At 45.3% G+C, this 25,088-nt stretch overlaps 1 protein-coding gene across 4 annotated transcripts in view; it reads left to right on the top strand.

The window, feature by feature from the left end:
* The first annotated feature begins 3,107 nt into the window (after nt 1-3,107).
* The window catches only part of TTLL11 (tubulin tyrosine ligase like 11), a 236,538-nt gene continuing 214,557 nt past the window's right edge, over nt 3,108-25,088 (top strand). For all 4 annotated transcript variants that reach the window (XM_064490492.1, XM_064490493.1, XM_010998078.3 and 1 more), the window contains exon 1: nt 3,108-3,697. In XM_064490492.1, the coding sequence (XP_064346562.1) occupies nt 3,245-3,697 (453 nt within the window). In that variant the 5' untranslated portion in view covers nt 3,108-3,244. The remainder of the gene's footprint in view (nt 3,698-25,088) is intronic.

Genomic DNA, 25,088 nt, shown 5'->3' with positions numbered 1-25,088 from the left:
GTAAGTAAGATTTCAGCCCCTTAGAGTCCCCATGGGCCACCTGCGTGACTGTACATGGCAGCCATGCTCACAGTCTCTGGAATGACTCCCCCCCCCCCCCTACTTCTTATCTACCTGATTCTTACTCAATCTTGAAGACTCAGTTTCTTTTTTTTTTTAATTTCTGCATTTTAATTTTTTACTGAAGTGTAGGTGATTTACAATGTTGTGTTAGTTTCTGGTATACGGCATAGTGATTCAGTTATACATATATACATACTGTTTTTCCTTATAGGTTATTACAAGTTATTAAATATAGTTCTCTGTATTATACAGTAGGGCCTTGTTGTTTATCTATTCTGAACATAGTAGTTTGTATCTGCAAATCCCAACTCCCAATTTATCCCTTCCCCCCTTTCCCCTTTGGTAACTGTAAATTTGTTTTCTATGTTTGGGAGTCTCTGTTTTGTATATAAGTTCATATGTGTCTTTTTTTAGATTCCACACATAAGTCATACCATATAATATTTGTCTTTCTCTGTTTGACTTACTTCACTCAGTATGATCACCTCTAGGACCAAAGACTCAATTTCTTGCATTACCAAACGTGTGGCTGTGGTTTTGATAAAATAATGACTAGGCAACTTGAAGCAGTTGACCAGATATACAGTTCTATATAAGATCAATGACAGTAACAGTGCACCTGCAGATGCAGGGAGAAGCCACAGAGGAAATCACGCCCTGGACCATAACACACTAGAGAGACAGCTGGTCTACAGTGTGGCTGCAGTCAATGGGGCCTAGTCCAGTAACAGCACAATCAGCGGCCTATCAATGAAATCCTCCTCTGACCTGGGAACGAGCATTCCCAGCACCGTGGGACAAATTGGTCACAATATGCCTCCCAAACCTTGGTTGAAATTAAGATCAAAGGGGAAAAGATTATAAAATAAAGAATGTTGCCCACCATCTTTCTACAAGAATCAAGTCATTAGCCACTGCAGTCACTGACCTACAGTGCGCCCTGGAAGGAGTTCAGGGTGGAGATCAGGAACGAGGCACTCCGTGCTCCAGGAAAGCTGGCAGAACAGGCCTTCAGATAGTCAGATATTTTCAGGAGAGATTTTTTTTAATGAACCTGGGTTCTTGCATCTTCCCATACTTAGAAGTGCACTAAAACCATTAATAAAGATGTCTGTTCCTGGTGACCAGCAGCAAATTTCTACCAAGCTGTGTGCCTGATTGCACAAACCCACTTCCCCCAGATCACACGTATACTGTCCCCCCCACCCCTTACCTCTTTGGAATAGGTCTCAGGGCTCTTTGAGAAACTGTCTCCCAAGTTATAATTCTCAGTTTGGCTCAAGTACAATTTTCCACTTCTTTCTTAGATTGAATATTAATGTTTGTTGTTGCTGACACATGGACAGCTCCAAAAGATCTCCAGAGAACCCGAAATAGAATAGATCAAGGGTTCTTGACCTTGGTTGCCTTAGAATCAGCAGAGGAGCTAATTTAACATGCAGATTCCCAGGCCCACCCAGATGTTCTGCATCAAAATCTCTAGGGTAGGGTTTCAGAAGCCTGTACCCTAAATAAGCACTCCAGGTAATTCAGGTGTGGTGGTCAGAGGACTAGACTTAAATACTGAAATAAAGCCATGCTGGGTTGCAGGGGAAGAGATGAGAGTGCCCCCCCCCCCCCGTGGCTAAAAGGGAGGTTTGGACCTCTGCAGTTTATGATTTGTACATTCAAGGTAGTTTATTTACCCAGAGCTGGAGATGAGTGAGGAAGAGGGGTCACATTACTAGATAACTTCTGTGTTTTTTTCACCCTGTGGTGCAGAGTGTGGCAAAGTTCCTGGTGTGCACTGTTAATAGTCACTGTTCTCAGTGTGGGGCACCGCTTTATCCTCCCAATCCCATTTCCTGAAAAAACAAATGCAGCTCCCGAGAGAGGGGAAAGTCCTCTCCTTGGACTGGTTTTAAAAACATATGACAAACAAAAAGAAAGCAGGGACTAGAACAGGGATTTGTGTACTCACATTTATAGCAGCATTATTCACAATAGCCAACAGCTGGGCACCCAACTGTCCATTGACAGATGGATAGATAAACACAATATGGGACATCCATACAATGGACCTCTACTCTTGCCTTAAAAAGGAATGAAATTCTGGCATATGCTACAACATGGATGAATCATGAAGGCATTGTGCTGAGTGAAATAAGCCAGACACAAAGGGACATTTATGAGGTACTTACATGAGGTACTTAATCAAATTCCTAGAGACAGAAAGTAGAACGGTGGTTCAAGGGCTTGGGGAAGGGGAATGGGAATTCATGGTTTAATGAGTACAATTTCAACATGAGAAGATGAAAAATTTCAGATGAATGGTGGTTGCTCAACAAGGTGAATGGATTAAGGCCATTGAACTCTATGTTTAAAAATGGTTAAAATGATAAGTTTTACGTTATGTGTATTTTACCATAATTTAAAAAAATGACACAATACGAAAAGGGGCGGTTACTGTCCTCAATTCAATTGCCAATCTGGCTTCTCTATGGCTTCCCCACCCAACTGGGAGCTCCCTGAGATGGGGAAAATTGTCTCCCCTCTCAGGCCGTGGGTTCTCCCAGGACCAGAAAGGTATTTCTTCAAACGGGGAACTGCTCTTTGAGGGCCTGGACTTGTCACGTCCATCGTCAGACTGAGGTGGTGCTTCTTGACCGTCGAGTTGCCTAAAACCGGTCAAGTTGTGCCTCCTGCATCAGACCGGGAGTTATCCCTGTGAGTGTGCATGGGGCGGGGGAAAGTGGGCTTCTTGTTTGAAATTGATGTCTCTTCGCCCCAGTCCCCGGGCTCATTAGCCCCGTAAGAGCCCAACGTCTTTCCACTCTCAAGCTCCAGACTCTCGGCTCTAAATTCTGCGGGCTCAGAACCACGGCGGGTTCCCCGGGTGGGCGGGCAGAGGCCGCTTCCGCCCTCTTCCAAGATGGCCGCCGCCGCCTCTGTGACAGGCTCTGTCACGTGGGCGGCCTCGCCTATGAGGTCGCTGGGGCTTGGTCGGCGATTGGCCCTTCCCGGGCTCCGTCCCGAGTCGGCGCCTGCCCTTGTCAACCGGAGCCTGAGCGATCATGGCAACGGGCTCAGGCGGGGAGCGCGTGGCAGCGGCGGCAGCGGCGGCAGTTTGGTCGCGGGCCGGGGCTGCGGAGCGACGGCGGCGGCGGCGGTGGCCCTGGCGCTGGCACCGGCCCTGAGCGCCATGCTGCGGGGCAGCCCCGAGAGAGAGCTGGCGGCCTGGTGGGAGGCGGAGGCGGAGGCGGAGGCCGAGGCCGAGGCCGCGACCGCGGCCAAAGCGCAGGCGGCGAAGGAGCAGGTCCGCGTGGACCCGGGCGCGGCCGGGGAGCCGGAGCGCAAGGCGGCGGAGGAGCAGCCCAAGGAGCCGACCCCGGGGCCTCACCGCACGGCCGAGGAGGGCGACGCCCGCGTCTCCCCGCGGCCGCCACCCGCGCTGCCCGTGTTCAGGCCGAAGCCGGCGCCGGCGCAGGGCCTCTGCCCGCAGGGGAAGTCCGGGAGCAAGGGCCGCAGCTGCAAGCGGAGCTCCGGCCAGTCCGACGAGTACTGCTCTCCGCGACCCGTCACAGTGGACAGCTCCAAGGCCAGGACCTCCCTGGACGCCCTGAAAATCAGCATCCGCCAGCTCAAGTGGAAGGAGGTGAGGCCCGGCCCGGCCGCGTGGGCACAGGGGGGTGGACTTGGACGACCTCAGAGGAGCCGGCCGGCCCAGGCCAGGTCTGGGGGCCAAGCTCCTGCCTTGCGCCAAGCTTGAGCCTGCTGGTCAGCCACAAACTGCTCATCCTTCAGAGCCTAGCCCCCAAGTCACTTGAGCAAGAAGGCTTTCAGAGCCCTCCAGGTCAAGTTAGCCAACTCCTCTGGCTCCCCTGCTGCTCCCCTACAGTTCCATGGTCTCCAGACGTCGGCACTTGCCTCCCCACATTTTAGACATTTGTTTATATGTCTGTATCCTCCACCGGCTTGTGAGTCCCCGGGGCTCTAGACCCTCTCTCTTTCACTTCTATGCTAAGTTATATTTGCTTCGCATTTACTGTGTGACTCTCGGGGCAGTGAACAGTTTGTACTTTGTAGGCAGACGGACCTGGGGTCTCACCACTCTGCTGCTTCGCTGTGTGACCTTGAGCAAGTTGCTTCACCTCTTAAGCCTATTTCCTCCTCTATGAAATGAGGCTAGTAATACCTCTCTGGTAGTTTTCTTACTATTAGAAGACTTATTGCTTATTGTAGCTAGCACAAGGGTGCAGTTAGTGGTTACTGATTTTACCACCCACTCCTCTCTCTCCTCCACCATCACCATCATTGTCATCAGTGCAGGCACTGCATTTTATGCTCCAAGACTTGGCATATGGCAGGTGTCCAGAGATGATGGGTGAAAGGGTGACTGAAGGAATGAGGATATCAGTTGCATTTGGCTGAGTGGATAAAACCATCTGACTGTATTTGCAGCACCTAACGCTATTTCACGTGCTTTCATGAGTGTCGGGGCTGTGGTTTAGGGTAGTCAAATCTGGAGACTTGGGCCCAGATATTCTGCTGCTGGAACAGGATCTGTGGCAGGTGACGTGAGGACTCAGGTACTCATAGCCTGGGCCTTGGCTATGGTAGGTGTTCAGGAATGGTTTAATGAAGTTGGAACATGCAGGAAGATGGCCACAGAAAGGACTGATGAGATCAGAGGGTTGGTGTCCCAGCAGAGGGAGTCATGTGGTTTGGAGGGGAGTCCAGAATCAGGCAGGGCTGACTTCTAGGTGGGGAGGGCTTAGTCATGGGAAAGTCTGATTCCAGGCGTCAGGGCCCCCCAGCCTTGGGGTTTGGGATTTGGGGGAGGACTTTCATGCCTATGAAACCTGGAGAAAATGAGGGAGGTTCCCAGTACTAGGCATCTAGGTTTCTGGACAGGGTCCCAGGTCCAGACTGGAGATACGAGGACCAGAACAGGATAAACCCGAAGAGCTTGTCAGTGCCATGGTCCTAATGAAGGGAGAATGAAGGGACTGAGGCCAGGTCACAGAGTTAGGGAAGGCTGGCCCAAGCAAAGCCCGTGCTTAGCTTAGCCCTGTGGGAGAGAGACACCCAAATCTCAAGAGACAGAGCCACGTGGACTCAGAAATCAGCAGGCACTCATGCGGGGCCCGCTTGGTTCACTCATTCCATAAGTGTCCACTATGGATGCTGGGCCCTGTAAAGCAAAGATGCTTATGATGTAACCCTCGCCCTCAAGGGCCTTCTAGTTCAGTAGGTGATGAGACATAAGTAAAGAAGTCATCACAGTAGTTACAGGGCCTTTGCTGCTGCTTCTCGAGATGCTCTTTCCCCAGCTCTTTGCATGGCTGACCCTGTCACTTCAGGTCTCTGATCAAATGCCACCTCCTCAGAGAGGCTTTCCCCCGTGATCCCCCGCCGATGCCTGCTAGTCTTTATTTTTTTGTTGTAGCACCGAACTCCAGTGACATATTTCGTGTTGTTTATTGTCTGTTTCCCTCACTAGAATGTAAGCTCCACGAGGGCAGGGGCTTTCTTTATTTACTGCTGTATCCAAAGGTGCTTGGCACATAGAAGGTGCTCAATAAATATTTGTTGAATGGATGAACACCTTATGTGATGAGTGTTTCTCTCTCTGTGTAAAGGTGTATGTGCCTTGGGAGGCAGAGGAGGGCCAGCTCTGGAAGGGCTTCCTGGAGGAGAGGCCCCGAGCCGAGTTCTGAGTGCGGAGGATGAGCAGGCATTACTTAGGGGCTGTGGACTTTGGATCCCTGGTAGAGGCAGTGGTGTGGGCACCGCAGAGGTATATTCAGGAGGGCTGGATGGTAGAGTGGGCGGCAGAATGGTGAGAGGGGAGGCAGGAGAAGGGAGCATGGGTCAGATTGCATGCCACACTGTGGGATGTGGACTTTTATTGGGGAAGGCTATCCGAGCCCCTACAGAATCTTAAGTGTCTTTAATTTATCTGCTCTGCAACTTTGCCAAGTGAGTTTAAATTCTTTAGGCCTCAGTATGCCTATCTGTCAAATGGGGTGGGTCCAGCCAGATCAGTGGTTCCCATTCTCTACTGCTGCGCCCACATCCTGGTAATGTTAGTCTATGGGAGGCCCTTGCACTGGTGAAGCCAGTGGATGAGCAGTTTCCAGGACACTACCTGTAACTGCCTCCTCCAGCCCCCAAGCCTACCTGATCTCCTGCTCAGAAAGCATATTGGCTGTAAGTGGAGATGCTCATTCTAGTCCATTTTAAAACATAATTCACTCACAACAAGGCTTTACTATTAATGTGTGATTATTTACCCACTGTCACTCTTCCCTATTCATCTGTGAGGTCCGGAGGACAGGAGTGGTGTCTGACTTGTGTCCCCACTGCCCAGCAGATGGTAGGTGATCAATGAATGAATGAATGAATGACTTGCAACAGAGCTCACATCTCATTGACACCATGGAATGTGGAGTTTGAAAAACGTCAGACAAGGTGAACTTTAAAGTTCCTTCCTGGTTTATAATTTAAAAAATTTTTCTTTCTTCTTTTTTTTAATGGAGGTACTGGAGATTGAATCCAGGCCCTCTTGCATGCTAAGCATGTGCTCTACCACTGAGCTGTACCCACCCTCCCCTCCTTCCCGCTTTCAATGATGATTATGGTACCCTTAGTGTTTACTACAAAGTTGACTGCACGACAAGTAACATATATATATAAACCGGGTACTAACAAAAGGCAAACACAGTCTCCCCAGGCCTCAGTTTCCCCTTCTGTCACAGGGCTGATGTTGGACAAGAGCATGGCTAATGCTCAGCTCAGCAATGACTTTCTAGGAGCAGAAGTCTGCTGGGGGCTGGGTTGCAAGGAAGTGCGCTGCGGTGTTCTTTGTATGTCACTCTGCTGTCACTGCAGGATTTGGAAGTCCCCAGCAGGGGTGGGTGGGCCACCCAGGTATGAAAGAGGATCGTGAGCACCAACCAGAGTGGAAGGTCTGTGTCTCCTTTTGTGAGTGGGCGGTGAAGGGCAGCGCTGAGCTGCAAGTAAGTTCAGACATTTGCTCGGCCTCAGGGCGCCACCTCCCTTCCTCCTTCACTTTTTAAAATTCCACATACACTTACCAATGACAAAAGTAACAGTGATTACGAACAACACAGGGGTGATGCCGCTCCCTGACCCAGCTATTCCTATGCCAGGCCCTCTTCCGAGTGCTTTATGTACACCTAAGGATTCAATTCTCCCAACAACAGTAAAGCGAATGCCTTTTTGTCTCCATTTTACAGAGGAGGAAATTGAAGTCCGCAGAGGTTAACTTATCCAAGGTCAGACGGCTGGTAAGGGGCAGAGCTAGCATTTGAAACAGGTATTCATTCGAAACCAGCCTTCCATTCTGAGCCCTTCCCACTGTTCTCCGCTGGCGGACACTGGCAGACCCTGGGTTAGGGGTGGCTTATGTAGGCATGAAAAGGAGTCACTCCTTGCCCTCCAGGGACAGACATGCACACAGACAGTTGCAGTCCCGTCTGGGAGTTGAATGGGTAAAGGGCATTCCATGCAGAGTAGGACCAAAGGCAGGGGATCAGGTTTTACAGGCGGGATGGGGTGATGGCTGCTTAGCGTGTGGGTGAACAGAGCGAGATGAAGGAGCCAGACTGGAGGACATTGAAGGCCATGGCAAGAAGTTTGTGCTTCTGGCTGACTGCGATCACAGATTCTTGCCATATATAGACGGAGCTTCCCTTCCCCACCCTCTGTCAGTCCCAAGCAAACCACACCAACTCTCTGATGATTCAGTTTTCAGTCGTATCCACTCTGGTCAGGTCTAGTTCAGCGGTGCTCTCAATGCTAAATCTGCTCCTCAAAGAACAGCTCATACATGTTAGCACTGTAAACTTGTAGGTAAGACAAAAGTTTATTCTAGAAGGCAAAATCATGTTTACAGAATCACTGTCAAGCCACAACAAGACAGAGAGGAATGGGTCCCGGCTCACGGTAGATGCTCAATAAGTATTTACGGGATTGCATGGTCCTCTTCCAGTCACGTGAGCCTCTCTGCCAATCTCCTGTGTGTTCTTTTTGCAGTTTTGACACCCTCATTACAGAAAACCTCCGGGAAAAGGCAGCATGGGGAATAGATGCTGCAATTGTTGTGAGCCGCGCTCCTTGGAGATATGGGTTGTGTATATGTGCACAGTCGTGCCATGGCCACCAGCTGACGTGAACGAGGGCACTGAGAGATTTGATAGAAGAACCTTTGTTGATAATTGTTTGCATAAGCCCCGTCCCAAGATCTATTACAGTGTGAGCTCTTTGTTTCAGAGTGTCCAGATCATATTCCTTTTTCTGAAAAGTATCCAGCCTTTCTTCAGAACATGCGTATCCTTATTACATCATCAGACTTGCACTTTGTGCAATGTTAGTTACTGTCTATGAAATACCATGTTATGTGCTAGGCATTGCCTGCGTGCTTTCTTCTATACATTAACTTGTATAGAACATTTACTGTGGGTTATTTTATTTAATCCTCCCATCAACCCTTTGAAGTAGATCTATTACCATTTTAAATTCACAGATGAAGAAACTGAGGTTAGGAGGTTAGTTCAGGGCTAGTCCAAGGTCACACAGGGAACAAGGGGTAGAGCCACCCAGGGCCTGTGCTTGTAGCCAGGATCCAGTCCTATTTTGTCTTTGCTAATCTTTTGCTAAAATTCACCCTGCAAGGAGTTATTCTGTTAGTATTATTCTTCCCAGATAATAATTGATAATAATAAACTGAATTGGGCATAGCAAGTAAGTGGAAGAGTCAGGGCTCAAACTGTAGACTGACTGTCTTGTTCTAAAGCCCACTTTTCAGTGTGTTTTATAATTCTCCACTTCCTAACCCTCCCGTTCCTTATCTGCCTCCCAGCTCTCAAATGACAGTGGAGTCGCTGAGAACCGGGAGAGTGATGTTGCAAATAGGACTTAAAATAAAACTCATTGAAATACATCCTGCCTGGCAGAGGGAGCATTTGGTGCCTGCCCCTTCCAAATCCTACCCCTTGCAGCCCACGAGGGAGAAGAGATTCTGGTGCCCTTGACTCGCTGAGTTGCCTCGCACGACTGGGGGACGTGAGCCTATTGTGTGAATAGCCATGTCTCAGATTCTTGGGGGAAAGAAAGCAGATTAGAAAATGAAAGATTGGATAGGTTAACATTCCCTCCCTCTCTCATTTTAGTGATCATCTTGCGATTTACTTTCCATTTTTTGAAAACAGCATTACATTTAAGGACGGTTTATATCCTACTCTGTCAAGTGTTCTCCTTGAACAGACATGTTATTTTAACACATAGCCCACTGGAATTTTTCCTTTGCAAGTTAAGCTTGTCATGCCATAAAAATCACAATTCACTACCACTGTTATTTGAACGATACAATATGTATAATAGCTTCGTGAATCCACAGTAACACCATACAGTAAGAGCCTCTAAAAGACAGTGAATTCCAGGTGCTCATATTCAAGTTCTATAACTACTGCAAATTAAAATTTTGGTTTTTTAGCAGGTGTTGTTAGAGCAATTTTCTGTGTTATATAAACACGCTCTCTATTATAAATAAACCTCAATCTTGGTGGCTTTCTGGATTCTGGCTTTGTACCAGCAGAAGTTGAATGCAGAAATTCAGTCACCCATTTTCTTTTTCTTTTAAATCTATTCCTTGTGAAGAGCACATTGTAAAAGTAATCAGCCACTCTTTTAGTGCCTTCTCTAGCGGGAAGGTGGTGTAACCCTTTGGACTTTGAATTCAGACAGATGAGTTGAAATCCTTGCCGTTAACTACTTGTGTGACCAAACCGGCTGGGTACTGCATACAGAACCCCCTGAGCCTCAATTTCTTCTACTGTATCGATGGGCTAGTGATGCCTGTCTTGTAAATTTCTTGTGCGATTAAATGATGGAATGTATGTAAGTTACCTTAACCAGCTGCTTGGTACCCTGTCTGCATTCAGTTAATGTTACTTTTCCTTCTGTTGGGTGATTATAGACATTGGTTATTTGATCTATATATATTTTTTAAAACTTGAAAACAACTATTGTAGAATTTCACCTACATATATAGGTTAAACAGACATGACCAGTTCATTTCAGTAATTTAACAAATACTTTGAGACCTATTTTGTGTCAGGCTATATTTGGGTTCTTGGGAGACAGCAGATAACAAAAATACCCCAAGATCTCTGCAGGACAAGGGACAAGTTACATTTTGAATGAATGTCCATGTGATGTAGTCTAGGTTTAAATTTTTAAAAAGTAGTATTGATTTAAAGTTCTTTTCTTTTTAAATCAGTTACACTTTTAAAGTTTCATGAGTTTGACTGAATTTTTTAAAGCCGCCGTTCTGGACCTGGTGCCTGTCTCATTCTCTGGTGTATTAACTATATATGTCACCATGGGAAACTTATTTTAGCTGTTTGAGCGACATCAATGCTTAACTTTTGTGTTCCTAAGACAAATAGGGTGAGTCGTTCACAGGGAGAACTGAGGTGGTTGTGTGTGAACACACCTGCCAGCTGTGGGGGAGAAGCAGGTTCCCTGGACTGGTTTCCTTATTCCTTATTTTCATCCCTAAGGAGCCTTCCCTGCTGACCCTGGAAAGACCACACCAGACATGGGTTTGAGTCTTGGCTCTGTGACCCTGAAAAAGTTCCTCTACCTCCCTGAGCCAAAGGTTCCTCATCTCTAAGAATGAGCATAAAATACGTGGTAGGCTTGTGAGGACTAATTCTGAAACTCTTTAAAGTGCCTGGAGCTTTAAAACAGTAAAAATACCTGTCAGTTTGCCTTTCCCTCTGATGAATTTCTGTGACATCTTCATTACATTTTATGATAGAAAATTGATGGTCTGAACAGGCAAAGAACCCTGCTGTTCCTTTCATGAGTTTTGAAGCCCTGCTTTCCATGTGACTGTCCCTCTGCAGCCCAGTCACTCCCTGAGATTCCTCCACAAAGGATGTTGTTTTGCCGGAGAGAACAGTGATCTTGTTTCTCTATCCCAGATGAACTAACGTCTCTCCTTCCGCGTCACAGCACGTGAATGGCTGCCTCGACTGCCGTTTGTGTACATGTTTAGTTTCTCTGGGTGTTTTTGAACCACCATCTAGTAATTTTATAAATGCTTCCTAACTCCAGCAGGCACTGCTGAGGGCCCCTTCTCTTCCTGCACCTGCTTCTATGTTGTCTGAGTAAAACCTGCACGTGTCTGATGGAGCTGGAGGAACAGGGCAGTTAGCCTCCTACGCCATCATCCCTAAGTATAGTGTTACTTTTCAAAGAAGTCCTTCATCCCTCTGCCTGGAACTCTGATGAAGGCCAGTTTTCATGTTTTATTCTTTATGGTCACAGGGAGATTTTATTTCTCTTTGCGTCAGAACTGTGGTTATTGACATTTTTAAAAGCAACAATGTAAAACTTTATAGGTATCTTAGACTGTTTACAGATACCTTTTGTTTAGATTCTAAAACCAGTGTGTGCTTATGAAAATTTGTACAGTTCCCAAGGATATAACATAAAACCCCGGAGTCTCCCCTCCCCACTCCCCATGCCCCACCCTCCCCCTGTTCCACTCTGTCTTCTCCTTAGGATAACACCAAGATCACACTTTGGCATGTGTCTTCCCAGATTTTTCCCCTTATTCCTGTATGTGTCAGGATCACTAAATTGTGCTGTAGTAACAAGCAACCACACAATACCAGTGGCTAACTACAACAAAAGTTTCTTTCTCGTGCACACTTAGGGGTTCCACGTGGGTTGATGGCAGTGAAGGGACCAGGAGCTCTCGTCTTGGTTAGTCAGAGAACCAGGCTTCCAGCTCAACAGCTGCTTCAGTGAGTCCCTGAGAGGAAGGGAACATGATCAATTCTGCGCTGGCTTTTAAGACTTCCACCCAGAAGAGATTCTGCTCCCAGTTCATTTGCCAAAGCAAGATACATCGCGTGGCAAACTTGAGAGGGGCTAGAGTGCGTGGTCCTGCCATGAGCAGAAGGAGGAGAACCAGAACGTCTTGCCAGTGACCACCCACCCCTCAATCCTGTGCAGAGACAGATACAAGAGATACATGTATATCGTACGTAAATAGAAATGGAGACAATTTTTATTTTATTTTACATGCCGCCGTAATACAATATATATGGTAATTGGCAACAGCTTCTTCAGCAGTACATCCCGAACATCTTTCTCTGTTAGAACATGCAGATTCATTTTTCTTTAGTAACAACCTAATAGTTCATTTTATGGAAGTACCACCATAAAGTTTATTGATGGAGGTGTTTCTATGTTTCTTGTTCACTGTTACAAAGAATGGTGCAGTACACATCACTGTTCACACGTTAAGTATTTACACAAGTAAATGTGTAAATCTGTAGGATAAATTCCTAGGGATTGTTGGATCAAAGGGTGTGTGCACTTTGTGTTTTGACAGTTACCATCAAGTTGCCGCCAGCAGTGTTTGAAAATGCTTGTGTTTTCCTGCCCTCTCCAATATTGTATCCTGTTAGTCTTCTAAATCTTTGCCAAACTGATAGATAAAAGTATGTTCTTTAAAAAAAAAATGATATGTTCTTTTAATTTACATTTCTGTGATTGTCATCAGGGTTGGGCTTTTTGTATAAATTTTTTAGTTATTTGTACTGCTTCATGTGTGAAATGCTTAAATGTATTTTTTGTTCATTTCTCTTTTGGGTTGTTTATGTTAATATTTTGTTTGTTTATGTTTTTCTTATTGTACATATCATTTTTGCCTCATTTGTGTTGCATATCCTTTCCCCTGTTGATATTTAAACATCTAATAACCTTTTGCCTTGCATGATATACATGATTATAATTTAAAGTATTCTTTTTCTTGCTAGTCACTAAGCAGTCTTTAATTATTATTGACTTGTTAGCTTAAGAAGGCAGAATAAAGACACAATTCTATTTTCAGATGCTATCAATCTTCTAGAGAATTAACAGGCAGTGTGGAGAGCCTTAGAGACTTACGTTTCTAGGATCTAGATAGTTTATGTGGAACTTTCACATACGTTTATCTAAGTTGACTTTTACTTTGTGCGGTGAGTGTGGTACCCTTCGCTATTTCTGTTTTACAGAAGTCAGTATGGTCTGGAGTTAGATTTGGGCTGAATGCCTACCCCTGTTAATTCTGCCACATGGGGCATCCTGATGCTCGTCTCATAGGGCTGGTGTCCCATCTTAAAAGCACATGTAACCTGTATTCCAAGGCAGTGGTCCATTCAGCTCGCCCACTCATCAGAGGTGTTAAGTGATGCACAGCTCAGAACTCAGGGCAGTCTCCTGGCTCTCAGGCCAGGTCTAGTTCAGGGGACCACACTGTCCCTCAGAGTAGAGTATGATTTCCTGGCTCCTTAGAAATAAGACCACCAGAAATTAGTGTTTACTGAAGTCATTCAGTGCAGGACTGGGCTCTGAGCCTGGCTCTTAGTTTTATTTAAAAGTACATGTATCACTTGGGTAAATAATCCTTGCACATTACTTAATACATTAAAAACTTATGAAAAAAGAGAGAAAAAACCTACTTGTAATCCCACCACTGAGATGCAATGTCTGTTTTTATTTTGAAGAATTTCATTCCAGTATTTTCTTCTAGGTGTAAATTTTTCTGTTTCACAAAACTGATAAAATTATGTTAATGTTAATATTTTACAAAGCTGATATAATTTTATTATGTTAGCATTAGTGCCCACATTACAACTTAAACATTTTTTATGCTGTACAGTCTTTTCATAAATGCCATTTTAAATGCTGTAAAATATCCCCTTCAGTGAAATATATTTTATTATTTACTTTCATATTATTAAATGTTTTATTCCTCTGTGAAAAAAATTTCTGATGTACTTTTCCCCCTATATTTCACACTGTTTTAAAACAACTTTCCTGAAATGAAATGATGAGGTTAAAGGGCATACGCATTTAAAGACTTTCGGAATGTATCGTCAAATTGCTTTCCCAAAAAGTTGTAGCAATTAATACTCAGCAGTGTATGAGGGTTCCTATAAGTGTTTACTTTTGAAGACTATAATGACTAATATTGGTGAAGAGAGTGACATAAATGAATCTTCTGCCTGTCTTTACCAAATCTAGTTCTAGTAATCAGTGCCCAGCTCAAAGCGGGGCATTGTGACATGGCCATTTAAGTGTAGTCATTACATCTGAACTGAAATAGCCATATCAAAATGTAAAGCCACTTTAAAATTTTCAAATAATGTATTCAGTGGACAGACTTGATTTTCTCCCCATCATTGACCCTCTCCCTGCCTCTGATTCCTTACCCCACCCCCATTCTTCTACCCACGAGTTAAGGCTTATGCATTTCACGTACAGTTGGGCAGTGAAACTGCTGGACATCTCAATAGGTTATTTCTTAGGTTTTGTTAAAAATATCTCTAGTGTGAAAAAAGGACACAGGGAGAGCTGTGTTAAAATGTCACATGCCATCATGAGCCATTAGGCAAATGAATATCAAAACCACCATGAAATGCCGCTCTGTACCCACCAGATACATTCGTATCTGTAATAAAATAGGCAGATATGAAGTGTTGGTGAGAATGTGGAGAAATTGGAACCTTCATACACTGCTGGTGGGAAAGTAAAATGGTGCAGCCGTTTGAAAAATAGTTTGGCAGTTTCTCAAAATGTTAAACACGGAATTACCACACACCAGCAATTCACTCCTAGGTATCCACCCAAGAGAAACGAAAACATCTGTCCACACAAAAACTTGTACACTGATGTTCACAGCAGCGTTATTCACAGCAGGCAAAAAGTGGGAACAGCCGAATGTCCATCAACTGAAGGATAAATAAAATGTGGACTGTCCATACAGTGGAATGTTATTTGGCCTTAAAAGGAATAAAATACTGATCCATGCTATAGCAAGGATGAGCCGTATAAACATGTTACGTGAACGAAACCAGTCATAAAAGATCCATATAGTATGCAATTCCATTTACAGGAGTGGTTGACAATAGGGAAATCTATAGAGACACAAAATAGATGAGTGGTTGCCTAGAACTGGGGCTGAAGGAGGCTTTGGGTGGAGAAGTGGGGAGCGACTGCCAATAGGTACAGGATTCTTTTTGGGGTGATGAAAATGTCCTTAAATCAATTGTGATGGTTGCACAACTCGATGACGATACTAAAGACCATTGAATTGTACAATTTAAATGGGTGAATTGCATAGTCTGTGAATTATATCTCAATAAAGCTGTTGATAAAATGCCATATGCTTATCTACTTCTCATCATTGAACAGTACTTGTCTCCTGGGTAGTAACTGGAAATATGCTCCAGGAACTCAAATCAGTAAAGTGCCCCCATTGTTAATTCTGCATGTTAATTCTGTGCTGCGATGTTGCCTGTCAGTGGCACATGGACTCCTTGGACACCTGTATCTAACGGAATCCTGCCCTGGTGGCCCAAAGTAGTGGCAGCTATAACAGCCCTCCAAACTTTTGTCATAAGAGTGAGTTTTGTTTTCTGGGCAGGAAATTCAAATGTCTGTCTGGAGAATAAAGTTTGGGTTCATTATGGAGGCTCCATATTAAGTTTTCCAGTGATGTATGTAGTATGGCAGGTAAAAGCATGGGCTTTGGAGCCACATAGACCTGAGTTTGAAACAACACACTGTGTAACACTGGGAAATTCTTACTCTGAGCCTCAATTTCTTTATCTATAGAATAGGCAGAGTACAATCAGACCTCAAGGAGTTGTTTGTTGCCAGAATAAAAAGATACAATCATTTAAAGTAGTTAGCCTGTAAATACCTGGTACAGTTGAATCTTTTTATTAGCATCTGACCCTAAGCGTCTCTAGACTCATGTCACATATTTCATGCCTTGAACTTTATTCGTTGGCAACATCGTGTGGTTCTCTTGAACCTTCATGCTGTGCCATTCCTCTTTACCTTTGTTCTTACTTTTCCTCCTCCTTAGAATGTCCCCTTCCTTTCTTTGGCCAACTCTTACATGTTCTTCAAGGATCAGATCATGACATAAGTCTTCCCTGACTCCTACATACACCCCATTCTAGGCTAAGTACCTTTTTGGGTCACTTACAGTATTTTATATGGATCTCAATTTGATTATTATTTCCAAAGAAGTAACATTTGGCTTATTTGAGTATCTCCTCTGTATCTTTGTTTTCTATTTCATGGCTTTCTGCTCTTTCTTTCCTTCAACTTTTTGAAGTTTATTCTGTTGTTCTTTTTCTAACATTAAGTTGGATACTTAGCCTATCATCTTTTCTAGTAAAAGCATTCAAGACTACAAACTTGCCTCTAAGTACTGCTTTAGCTGCACCCACAAATTTTACTATGTAGCATTAAAAAAAAAACACCTTTTAGTTCTATGTATTTTAAATGTTCCTGAAAATTTTTTCTTCAACCCATGGGTTATTTGGATTTTTAGTTTCTAAACATACGAGCTTATTTCTACTTATCATTTTATTACTAATTTGGAACTTAATAGCAGCGTGGTTAAAGGATGTTCTTTCTTTTTTTACTTCTTCTTTCCTCCCCTTCTTATGCCCTCCATCCTTATTTTTTTTTTGTTTTCCTTTTTATTTTTTTTGCTTTATAGCCTAATACATGGTCATGTTCTGTATGTGCTTGAAAAGAGTGTATATTCTCTAGTTATTTAATGCAATGTTTTACATATGTACATTAGATTAGCTTGTGGATTGCACTTTAGATTCTGTAGCCCTAATATTTTTGTCTGACCTAATACTGACTTGAAGAGTTATATTAACATTTCCCTGTATGATTATGGATTTCATATCTTTTTAAATTGATTTTTTTTTCTTTTCCTATTTCCCCCCATACTAGTCTGGAAGTTCTGTTTTTATTCTTCTGGTGGTTACCATAGAAAATGTAGTATGTGTATAATTTCACAAAGTCTAAAGTTAGCATCTTTACTCTCCTTTTAACAGCACAAGGATCTCAGGATGCTCACATTTTGGTGCATCCCCCAACTTATGTGCTTTTGTTGTCTAATATTTTACTTTTATCTTACTGTATCTTTTTTTAAAAACTTTACAAATTAGACATTATTATTTTACATATTCTCTGTATTTTAGATTTACCCATGTGTTTACCATTTTCTTTGTTTGTTATTCTATTTTATGACTCACACCTTCCATATGGGGTCATTTTCTTTCTCCTGGAAGTAATCTTTTAGAAGTTCCTTTAGTGAGAAACAGTTGGTAATGGGCTGTCAGTTTTTATTTATCCAGAATTACCTGCATTTTGCCCTCATTCTTGAAAGACAGTGTTGCTGCACATCCAGTGCTGGGTTGATAGTCACATGATCTCAGCCCTTTGAGAATATGCCACCGTTTACTCAATTCCATTTTTGCTGTTGCAAAGTCAGCTCTCACTGTAATTTTTTTCTTTTACTTGGAAAATGTCTTCTTCTTTCTGGCTGCTTCTAAAATCTTCTCTTCGTCTTAGATGTCGTCAGTGTCGTTATGACTTCCTAAGTGAGGATTTCTTTTTACTAATCCTGCTTGGGATTTGTTGAGATTCGTATCTCTGAGGCTTGTTATGGTCTAACCACATGCAGAGGTTAGACCATTGCCTGTGTACAGGGAAAAGAGAATTACACTTAAACCTTTAAAAACTTTCACTCTGGCCGCCCTACCGAGAATGGATTAGAGCCCAGAGTAGAGGCAGAGGCAAGTTAGGATACTACTGTAGACCCCAGGGGAGAGGCAGTGCTGCCCGGGACAGGAGGGTGCTGGGTGGGGAAGATATTGACTGAGATGGCCTGTCTCTTGCCCTGGACTGTAAGGTATTCAGTAGCTGGGAGCTTGTCTTTCTCATCTTTGTCTCCTTCATGTCTGGCACAGAGAAGGCATTCAACAAACGTTGATTGAATTGAACTGTGAATCAGCAATGGTTCTAGTGCTGTTTTTTGCACCACCTTCAAAGTGACTGTTTCTTTAAAGGGAAATGACATAAAGGCATTCCAGGCTGTGAACTCATCCTGTCACTGGCATTGAGAAGCTCAAGCCAGAAATAGAGAGCTAGCTGTTTGTACGCCCCTGCAAGCCTTAGATTTTGGCCAGTTTACTCTCCCTGAGAGCAGAGCTTTCACTAGCCTGTGCACGTGTCCCTTTCTTAAGGAATCTCAGGCTCAATTTGAAAGTACCTGCATAAAGTCTTACCATCTTACTGGATTTTCATGACATTTTTTCCCTAGGCAGGTTGCAAAGATGTTCTTCTAATGGTATGTTGTGAGTGTGAAAACTTCTGACAGCTAAGACATTCTTTTTGGGAGAAAGTGTTCCATGTCTAGGGAACAAAAGGAGAGGCAAATGGTCCCTGCCGGGTGACAGTTTAATAAGCTTCAGCTTGTCACTTAAGACTGTTGTTCTAAGAGTTTTTGCACGACTGTTCCATTAGAATGTGTGGGAGTATTTCTAGAAAGTACAGTGAAGTAAAGCATACAAATACGATTTTAGGTTCTGAGACCCTGAGGTCTTCATTTAAACAATTTTATGTTGATGTCTCCTGAGCCTCAAGCCCTGTGCAAAGCACTACAATAAAGGCACAATCAGACACCATCCCTGTCCTTGAACCAGGATCACTACTGGCCTGCATCGTCCTTTTGAATGAATTTGAAAAAGATGCCCCCTCCTCAAGGAGAAAATATTAAAATTAGTCAATCTTTTATTTCCATCTCAACAAATTTGTTACAGCAAATGGATTACTCATGATAAATGAATATGAGTTATTAAATAATATTTACATGGTGTCATAATGAAGTACTCATCGATTTAAACTTGGAATTCAGAAATATCCTGGCACAGTAAACAAACATCAGATGGCTGAATTCCAACATGAAACTTCAGATTGCATTACTCTTCATGAGGGATTTTTCTGAAACTTGACAGTAGTCACCAACTACACGTCAGATGTAAAAGTAGATCTTATTTAGAAACACAGTCTATGTTAGTTGTTGTTAGATCAACATAGTCTTCTGATAATCCAGTTTGTCAAAGGGGAACAATATATACTGTCTTGTTAAAATGAGACATTTGACTACCACGTGCCAGAAAATTCTCATCATAAATATAAAATGACCCAAACAGAATCATCTGATGATGTTTGTTTACTAAACCAGAATATTTCTGAATTGCCAGTTTAAATCAACAAGTGCTTTCATTATGATGACATGTAAATATTATGCCATAACTGATTTTGTTATCACAGATAATCCACTTGTCATAGAGTCGAGAATATTATAAGATATGGAAAGTGTTCGAAATAGTAAAGATGACTACATGTGGACAGCATCACCGTATCCTTGTGCATGACCTAAAAAGCCACACGTGGTGGCCTTGGAGGGCTCAGTCTCCAGGGCGCAGACATGACTGGTGATTCCAATGCAAGATGCTAAGAGTTCTATTAGAAGTGTGCTGGGAGACAGGGAGGCAGGATGGGGCTAACCGGGAAGTATTGGCAAAGGCCGGTGTGTGTGTGTGTGAGAGGCACTCAGGTGAGTAAGGTGCAGTCTTTTGGACATGCTGTGGCTGTTAGAGGCCTCTAAGCCTTCTTCCTGGGCTCCTGCTGCTTTCTGGGTAAGTGAGATAGCTGAGTTCCAGGTGGGTGAGTTTCTGTTTTTAGCTGGACTGTTGGTCTTCCCTTCTCCTGCCTACGTCTTCCTCTGTCTTCGGGTCGCTGCTCTCAGAGCATGAAGCAGCTGTATTTTATGGCTTGTTAAATTTTCTTTCTTTCCCACCAGATTTTAAATTCAACGAATGCAAGGGCCATCTCTGTCTTGTTTATTATTGTTTATTATTAGATCCTCACACTTCAGTGCACAGTGCCTGGAAAACCATATAATAAGCTTTTGATGGATATTGGCTGACATGATTTTTTTCCTTCATTCCTCAAACATTTCCTGAAGCCTTATTCTGTGCCGTGGACTCCATTGAGCACTGGGGCAAGCAATGAATTGCCACCCCGCGAGTCCTCCCCGCCAGGAAGCGCACTCTAGCTACTACGATCCGGTGGCGGGAAAGGGGTGCAGCTGACTCCAAATGAGGGTTCAGCGAGGGCCTCCCCGAGCCGGGGCCCTGAGCTGAATCTAGAAGGAAGAGAGGGGTGAGTCAGGTTTTTTCTGAGGGTGGAGGCCGGACAAGCGTTCAGACAGGGCTCAGCCTGCACAGTAGCGTGGTGGCAAGCTAGAACACGGGGAACTGGGGGACTGCAAACATTTCAGGCCTCTGGAATACAGGATTTGAGGAGGGGAGAGTGACGGGTGATGTGCCCTGAGAGGTTGGCGGGCGCCGAGTGATCAAAGTCTGAACTGTGCCCTGACAGCTGGGGGGCCACTGGAAGAATATAAACCTGTGTGTGTGTGTGTGTGTGTGTGTGTGTGTGTATGAAAAACCACATTTGCATACTCGAGCCCTCTGGCTGTGGTGTGGAAGGTGCATTTAGGGGTGCTGGACTACACATAGGGAAAGCCTCCTTGAGGGCAGGGAGGGTCACTTCCTGGTCGAGTCCCAGCACATGGCGAGTGGCTGGGGGCATCGTGTTGTTGCGGAGGTGATACTTTGTGAGCGATCAGCGAGGCAAGAGCACAGGCCCTCACTGCGGATGACAGCGGAATCAACGCTGGACTTCATTGAGTCACCCAGCAACCCCCTGAGGCAAATCAGGCAGATTTCATCAGCTCCACTTTACAGATGAGGTGACCCAGGCCGAGGCCGGCACGCGTACCCAGGTCTTTGTGAACGCCAAGTCCAGTGCACTGTCCGCGCTCTGGGCCGCACGGTGGGGTGGGTGGCAATTCTGGGAGAGAGTTGGCTCACCTGAGTCCCTTCTTACTGGGGACTACTGTCCTCCCTTCTGATGAGGGAGGGGCCTCAGGCTCCTAGCCCCTGTCTCATGTGTCCCTCCAGGCAATGGTGCCCCTTCCCTGAGCTCCTTCCAGGTAGAGAGACAGAGGCTCAGGGGGACAGCTGAAAACTGTCTTCACCAGAGCAGTGGGAAGAGATTTGTGGCCCATTCACATCCTCATCGCCTGGGTACCATGCTGCTGTTTAATAAAGACCTCATTGCTCGATGGGCCATTAAGTAACCAATGATATATTTCAACCTCATTGAGGAGGAAGACACAGAGTTAAATCAGATTCAGACAATGTTGAGAAAAAAGAATAAAGGGGCTATTCACACGCAAGGCCCTCATTCTAAGGAGAAAGGGAAGGGGACGCATATCACCCAGGGTCCGCCTGGGCCACGCACTGGTTAGAAGCTTCTGCATTAATGCTCCTCTCAGCCGGTGCTGTGCCTTTTGTAGGCGAGGAAGTGGAGTGCCCGGGCCATCAGCCACCTGGAGAATTCAGCCCAGGTCTGACCTCATGGGCCTGCTCCGTCCACTGCACCGTGCTGCCTCCCCGGGCTGTCTTCTGTCCCCGGACAAGCAGTGGTTGATTTTTGTGCAAAATTCAGATGGCGTGGAGGTCAGCAGCCCGTGCCCGTGTAGCCCTGTGCCCGTGTAGCCCTGTGCCAGTGTAGACCTGTGAGTGTAGACCTGCGCTCCCCGCCAGCCCTGGCAGCGGGCTGCTCACTGCCGCGGGAGGCTGGCGGGTCCTTTCCAGCCCGAGCGGGGTGTCGCTGGCCTTCCCAACACCCTCTCCATTTGTCTGCCCTTTCCTGTCCTCTGCCTTTCTGGCCCTCTGTTTTGAATCCATCCTGAGACCTTTGCTGACTAGTACTGAGCAAGTTGGTGCAGAATTTGTTGCTTCCTCCTCGGGGTGTCACATTTAAATGGATGACGGCGGCATCTCAAGAGACAAAGGGATGAGGTGCTGCCAGCAGGATGGCGGGCCACGGGGTCTATGTTCTCGTGTCCACAATCCCCCTCACACCCCGGCAAAGCATTTGAGGCCCTTAGGATCTCCCTATGTTACCCAGGGAGCCTCAGCCTGGCCGAGCCTCCCCTCCTGCCCCCCACGCCCAGTCACACTCCACCCCAACAGCCCAGGTCAGTCTGGTGCCACCATCCTTGGCTCTCACTGGTCTCTTGGCCTGGAATCGCTTTTGTCCCCCACCACCCCCTGCTGGCTGGACCTGGAGCCCCACTTCAAGATCCAGCCAGTGGTGAGCTCCGCTGCAGAGGCAGCCGCTGCTTTCTCTGTGTCCTCAGGGCCCTTGGTCTATCCCTCTGCACACTGAGTTTTCATGGGGGAGAATGATTTGTTCGTGGAGGCTGAGCCCTGAGCAGTTTGAGGACAGAGACAGTGGTGTGTGTGTGTATATATGGGTGTGTGTGTGTGTGTGTGTGTGTGTGTGTTGAGCCCAGCCTGGGAGAATGTGAGCATGTGTCCCAGCACTGGCCTTAGCTGCAGAGGGGCACAGAGATGCATGGTGTGAGGGAGCGAGTCCAGTCCTATCTCTGTCTTGTTTCTGTCCTTCTGTCTTTTGCCAGGAAAAGCTGCTTTTATGGAGGTTGGGGGATCATGCTGCTGGGCCTTCTCTGGGGTTGTCCAGTAGGGGGCTCTCGCTTACTCCCCCATACAAGGAGAACGACCTCCCCCTCCCACCCTCTACCCACCCCTCCCATCCCAGCCTCCCCTGTCTTCCGTCCTGACACCCTCGCTGACTAGCAGCGAATAAATGAACACTTGTCATGCTCTCTTTGCTTTGCAGTGTCTCTGACTTTGACTCAAATACTCGGGGCGGGGGAGTGGGGTCTCCCCACTGCACAGGCAGGGGCTGTCCTAGTCATTGGTGTCTCCCCAGCCCCCAGATCAGCGCCCGATGCTGCGGGTGCTCAGCGGAGGCTGTGAACACAATGGGGTCTCAAAGCCCAAAGCACTTGGCTTGTTCTCGGTCTTGGTCTTTTGGGTTTGCTGTGTGTATTCATTAGATTAGGCTAAACTGTTGATAAGCAGACCCAAATATGTAGGGGTGCAGCATAATGGCAACCTATTTCTTGCCCTTGTAACACCTGGGTGGAGGTATTCGATTTGTTGGGGTGGCATTCAGGGACTCAAGGTCCTTCCACCTGTGGCCCCGCCACCCCTCATCAACAGCCAGGTCAGAGGAGAGGAAAGAGCAAGGAGGAGCACACGTGTCACTGCTGCCCCCATCCCAGTGGGTGGGACTCAGGCACGTGGTCACATTTAACTGTTGTCAAAGGAAACCAGGGCGGGACAGTAGTGGTAAAAACAAATTTGCTTCAGGAACTATTGCAGCAAGGGGAGAGAGACCTCCGTGTACAACTGGGCTCCATTCCAAATACAGCTCGGACAGGTGGGGATCGGTGAGGGGTCTGGCTAAACCAATTTGACAGGACTCTTGCTGAAGGCAGAGCAGGGCGATCAGATACCACTGGTAGGGGATGAAGAGTTTGATTAGATTTTGAGGGGGATCAGCTGTCAGCGGTGGGGCATTCTTGTAAACTGACTTCAGCAGGATTCTTGGTAAAACTGGGAGATGCAAAGACGAATGAGGAAGCTCAAAGGTCAAGGCCTAGTTGGGAAGAGGGGTCGGTAGAGCCTGACAAAAGTTTGGTCAAGGAGAGCATCTTTGTCACTGCCAGGGAGACCAGAAGAAGAGGAAACAGACTCTGGTGAGCATCCGGCAACCTCTGCCAAAAGCAGTGCAGAAAAGGATATCGAATCCAAACAGACTCACATAGAAAACAAACTGTGGTTCCCAAAGGGGAAAGGGCAGGGAGGGATAAATTAGGGGTTGGCGATTAACAGACACACATTGCTATATATAAAATAGATAAACAACAAGGACCTACTGTATAGCACACGGGAACTCTATTCAATTTCTTGTAGTAACATATAATGGAAAGGAATCTGAAAAGAAAAAAAGTTTATGTACGTATAACTGAATCACTTCTCTGAAACTAACACTGTAAATCAACTACACTTCAATTAAAAATTTAAAAAAAGAAGAAAAGAAAAAGGACATTGAGTTTGTCAAAACCAGGTTCAAATCCAGGGCTGCTCTTTGCTAGCTGTGTGAATTTGGAGGAGTTAACTTAACTCGTCCAAACTCTGAGCCTCAGTTTCCTCAGCCGAGTAAGGGGGGAGGCTGAGGAGAGAGACTGTCAGGAGGCTGATGGAGAGAGACTGTCAGGAGAGCCCCGGGGGTGCATAGCAGGTGTCCACTCTGTCGTGACTATTGCTACTCCAGTCATTAGCATGTTTATTATTACCATGTGTCTCAATGTTATTGATTGAAAATCTAATAATGTGCCCATGGCAGACAAAATCTGCATAGTATAAAAGTATAAACACTGAAAAATATGCCGCTCACTCATCCCGCTTTCACTTCCCTTCCTCAAAAGCAACCACCATGGGTTTCCAGAGATTTGCACACACAAGTATACGTGTACAAACATCCCTTTTAATTTACCTAATGCTTTCATGCGCTACCGTCCACACCTTTTATTTCATTTCACAATGTAACTGAGCTATTGCTTCATATCAGTGTATGTTGATTTGCTGCATCATTTTTTTTTGTGGCTGACACTCCTTTAGCTGTTTACACTCTTTAAAGCTGCCACGACCATATCCTTGTGTATATGTCTTTGTACACTTTTGTGAGAACGTCGGTAGGATGGAAATCCCTGTAGGAGTCATACCATGTATTTAATTCTGTTCAAAAATAGGATTTAAAGGTTTAGAACATTTTCACTCTGGTAACTATTGTGGAGAGAAAGGATTAAGAATTAGAAACTTGGCTTGTCATGAGAAGGTGAGATAAAGCACATTATGTCTTTATTTTTTAAACTTCTAATGGCGGGGAGGGTATAGCTCAGCCGTAGAGCGGCTGCTTAGCATGCATGAGGTCCTGGGTTCAGTCCCCAGTACCTCCATTAAAAAGAGTAAATGAATAAAATAAGTAAGCCTAATTACCCCCCTCCCCCCAAAAAAAACTTTTACCAGTAGAGATCCTTGGTGCTTCATCCCATGGTGCTTTGGATTTCAGATTTCGCTGCAGAAATATTTGGCAGATTATAAACTAGTGCAAATCGGCTCTTAGCTCCT

Source organism: Camelus dromedarius, chromosome 10 (genome assembly GCF_036321535.1).
Source record: "Camelus dromedarius isolate mCamDro1 chromosome 10, mCamDro1.pat, whole genome shotgun sequence".
Taxonomy (NCBI): Eukaryota; Metazoa; Chordata; class Mammalia; order Artiodactyla; family Camelidae; genus Camelus; species Camelus dromedarius.
The sequence above is the reverse complement of the archived record's forward strand: the minus strand, read 5'-3'. Positions and strand labels throughout refer to the sequence as shown.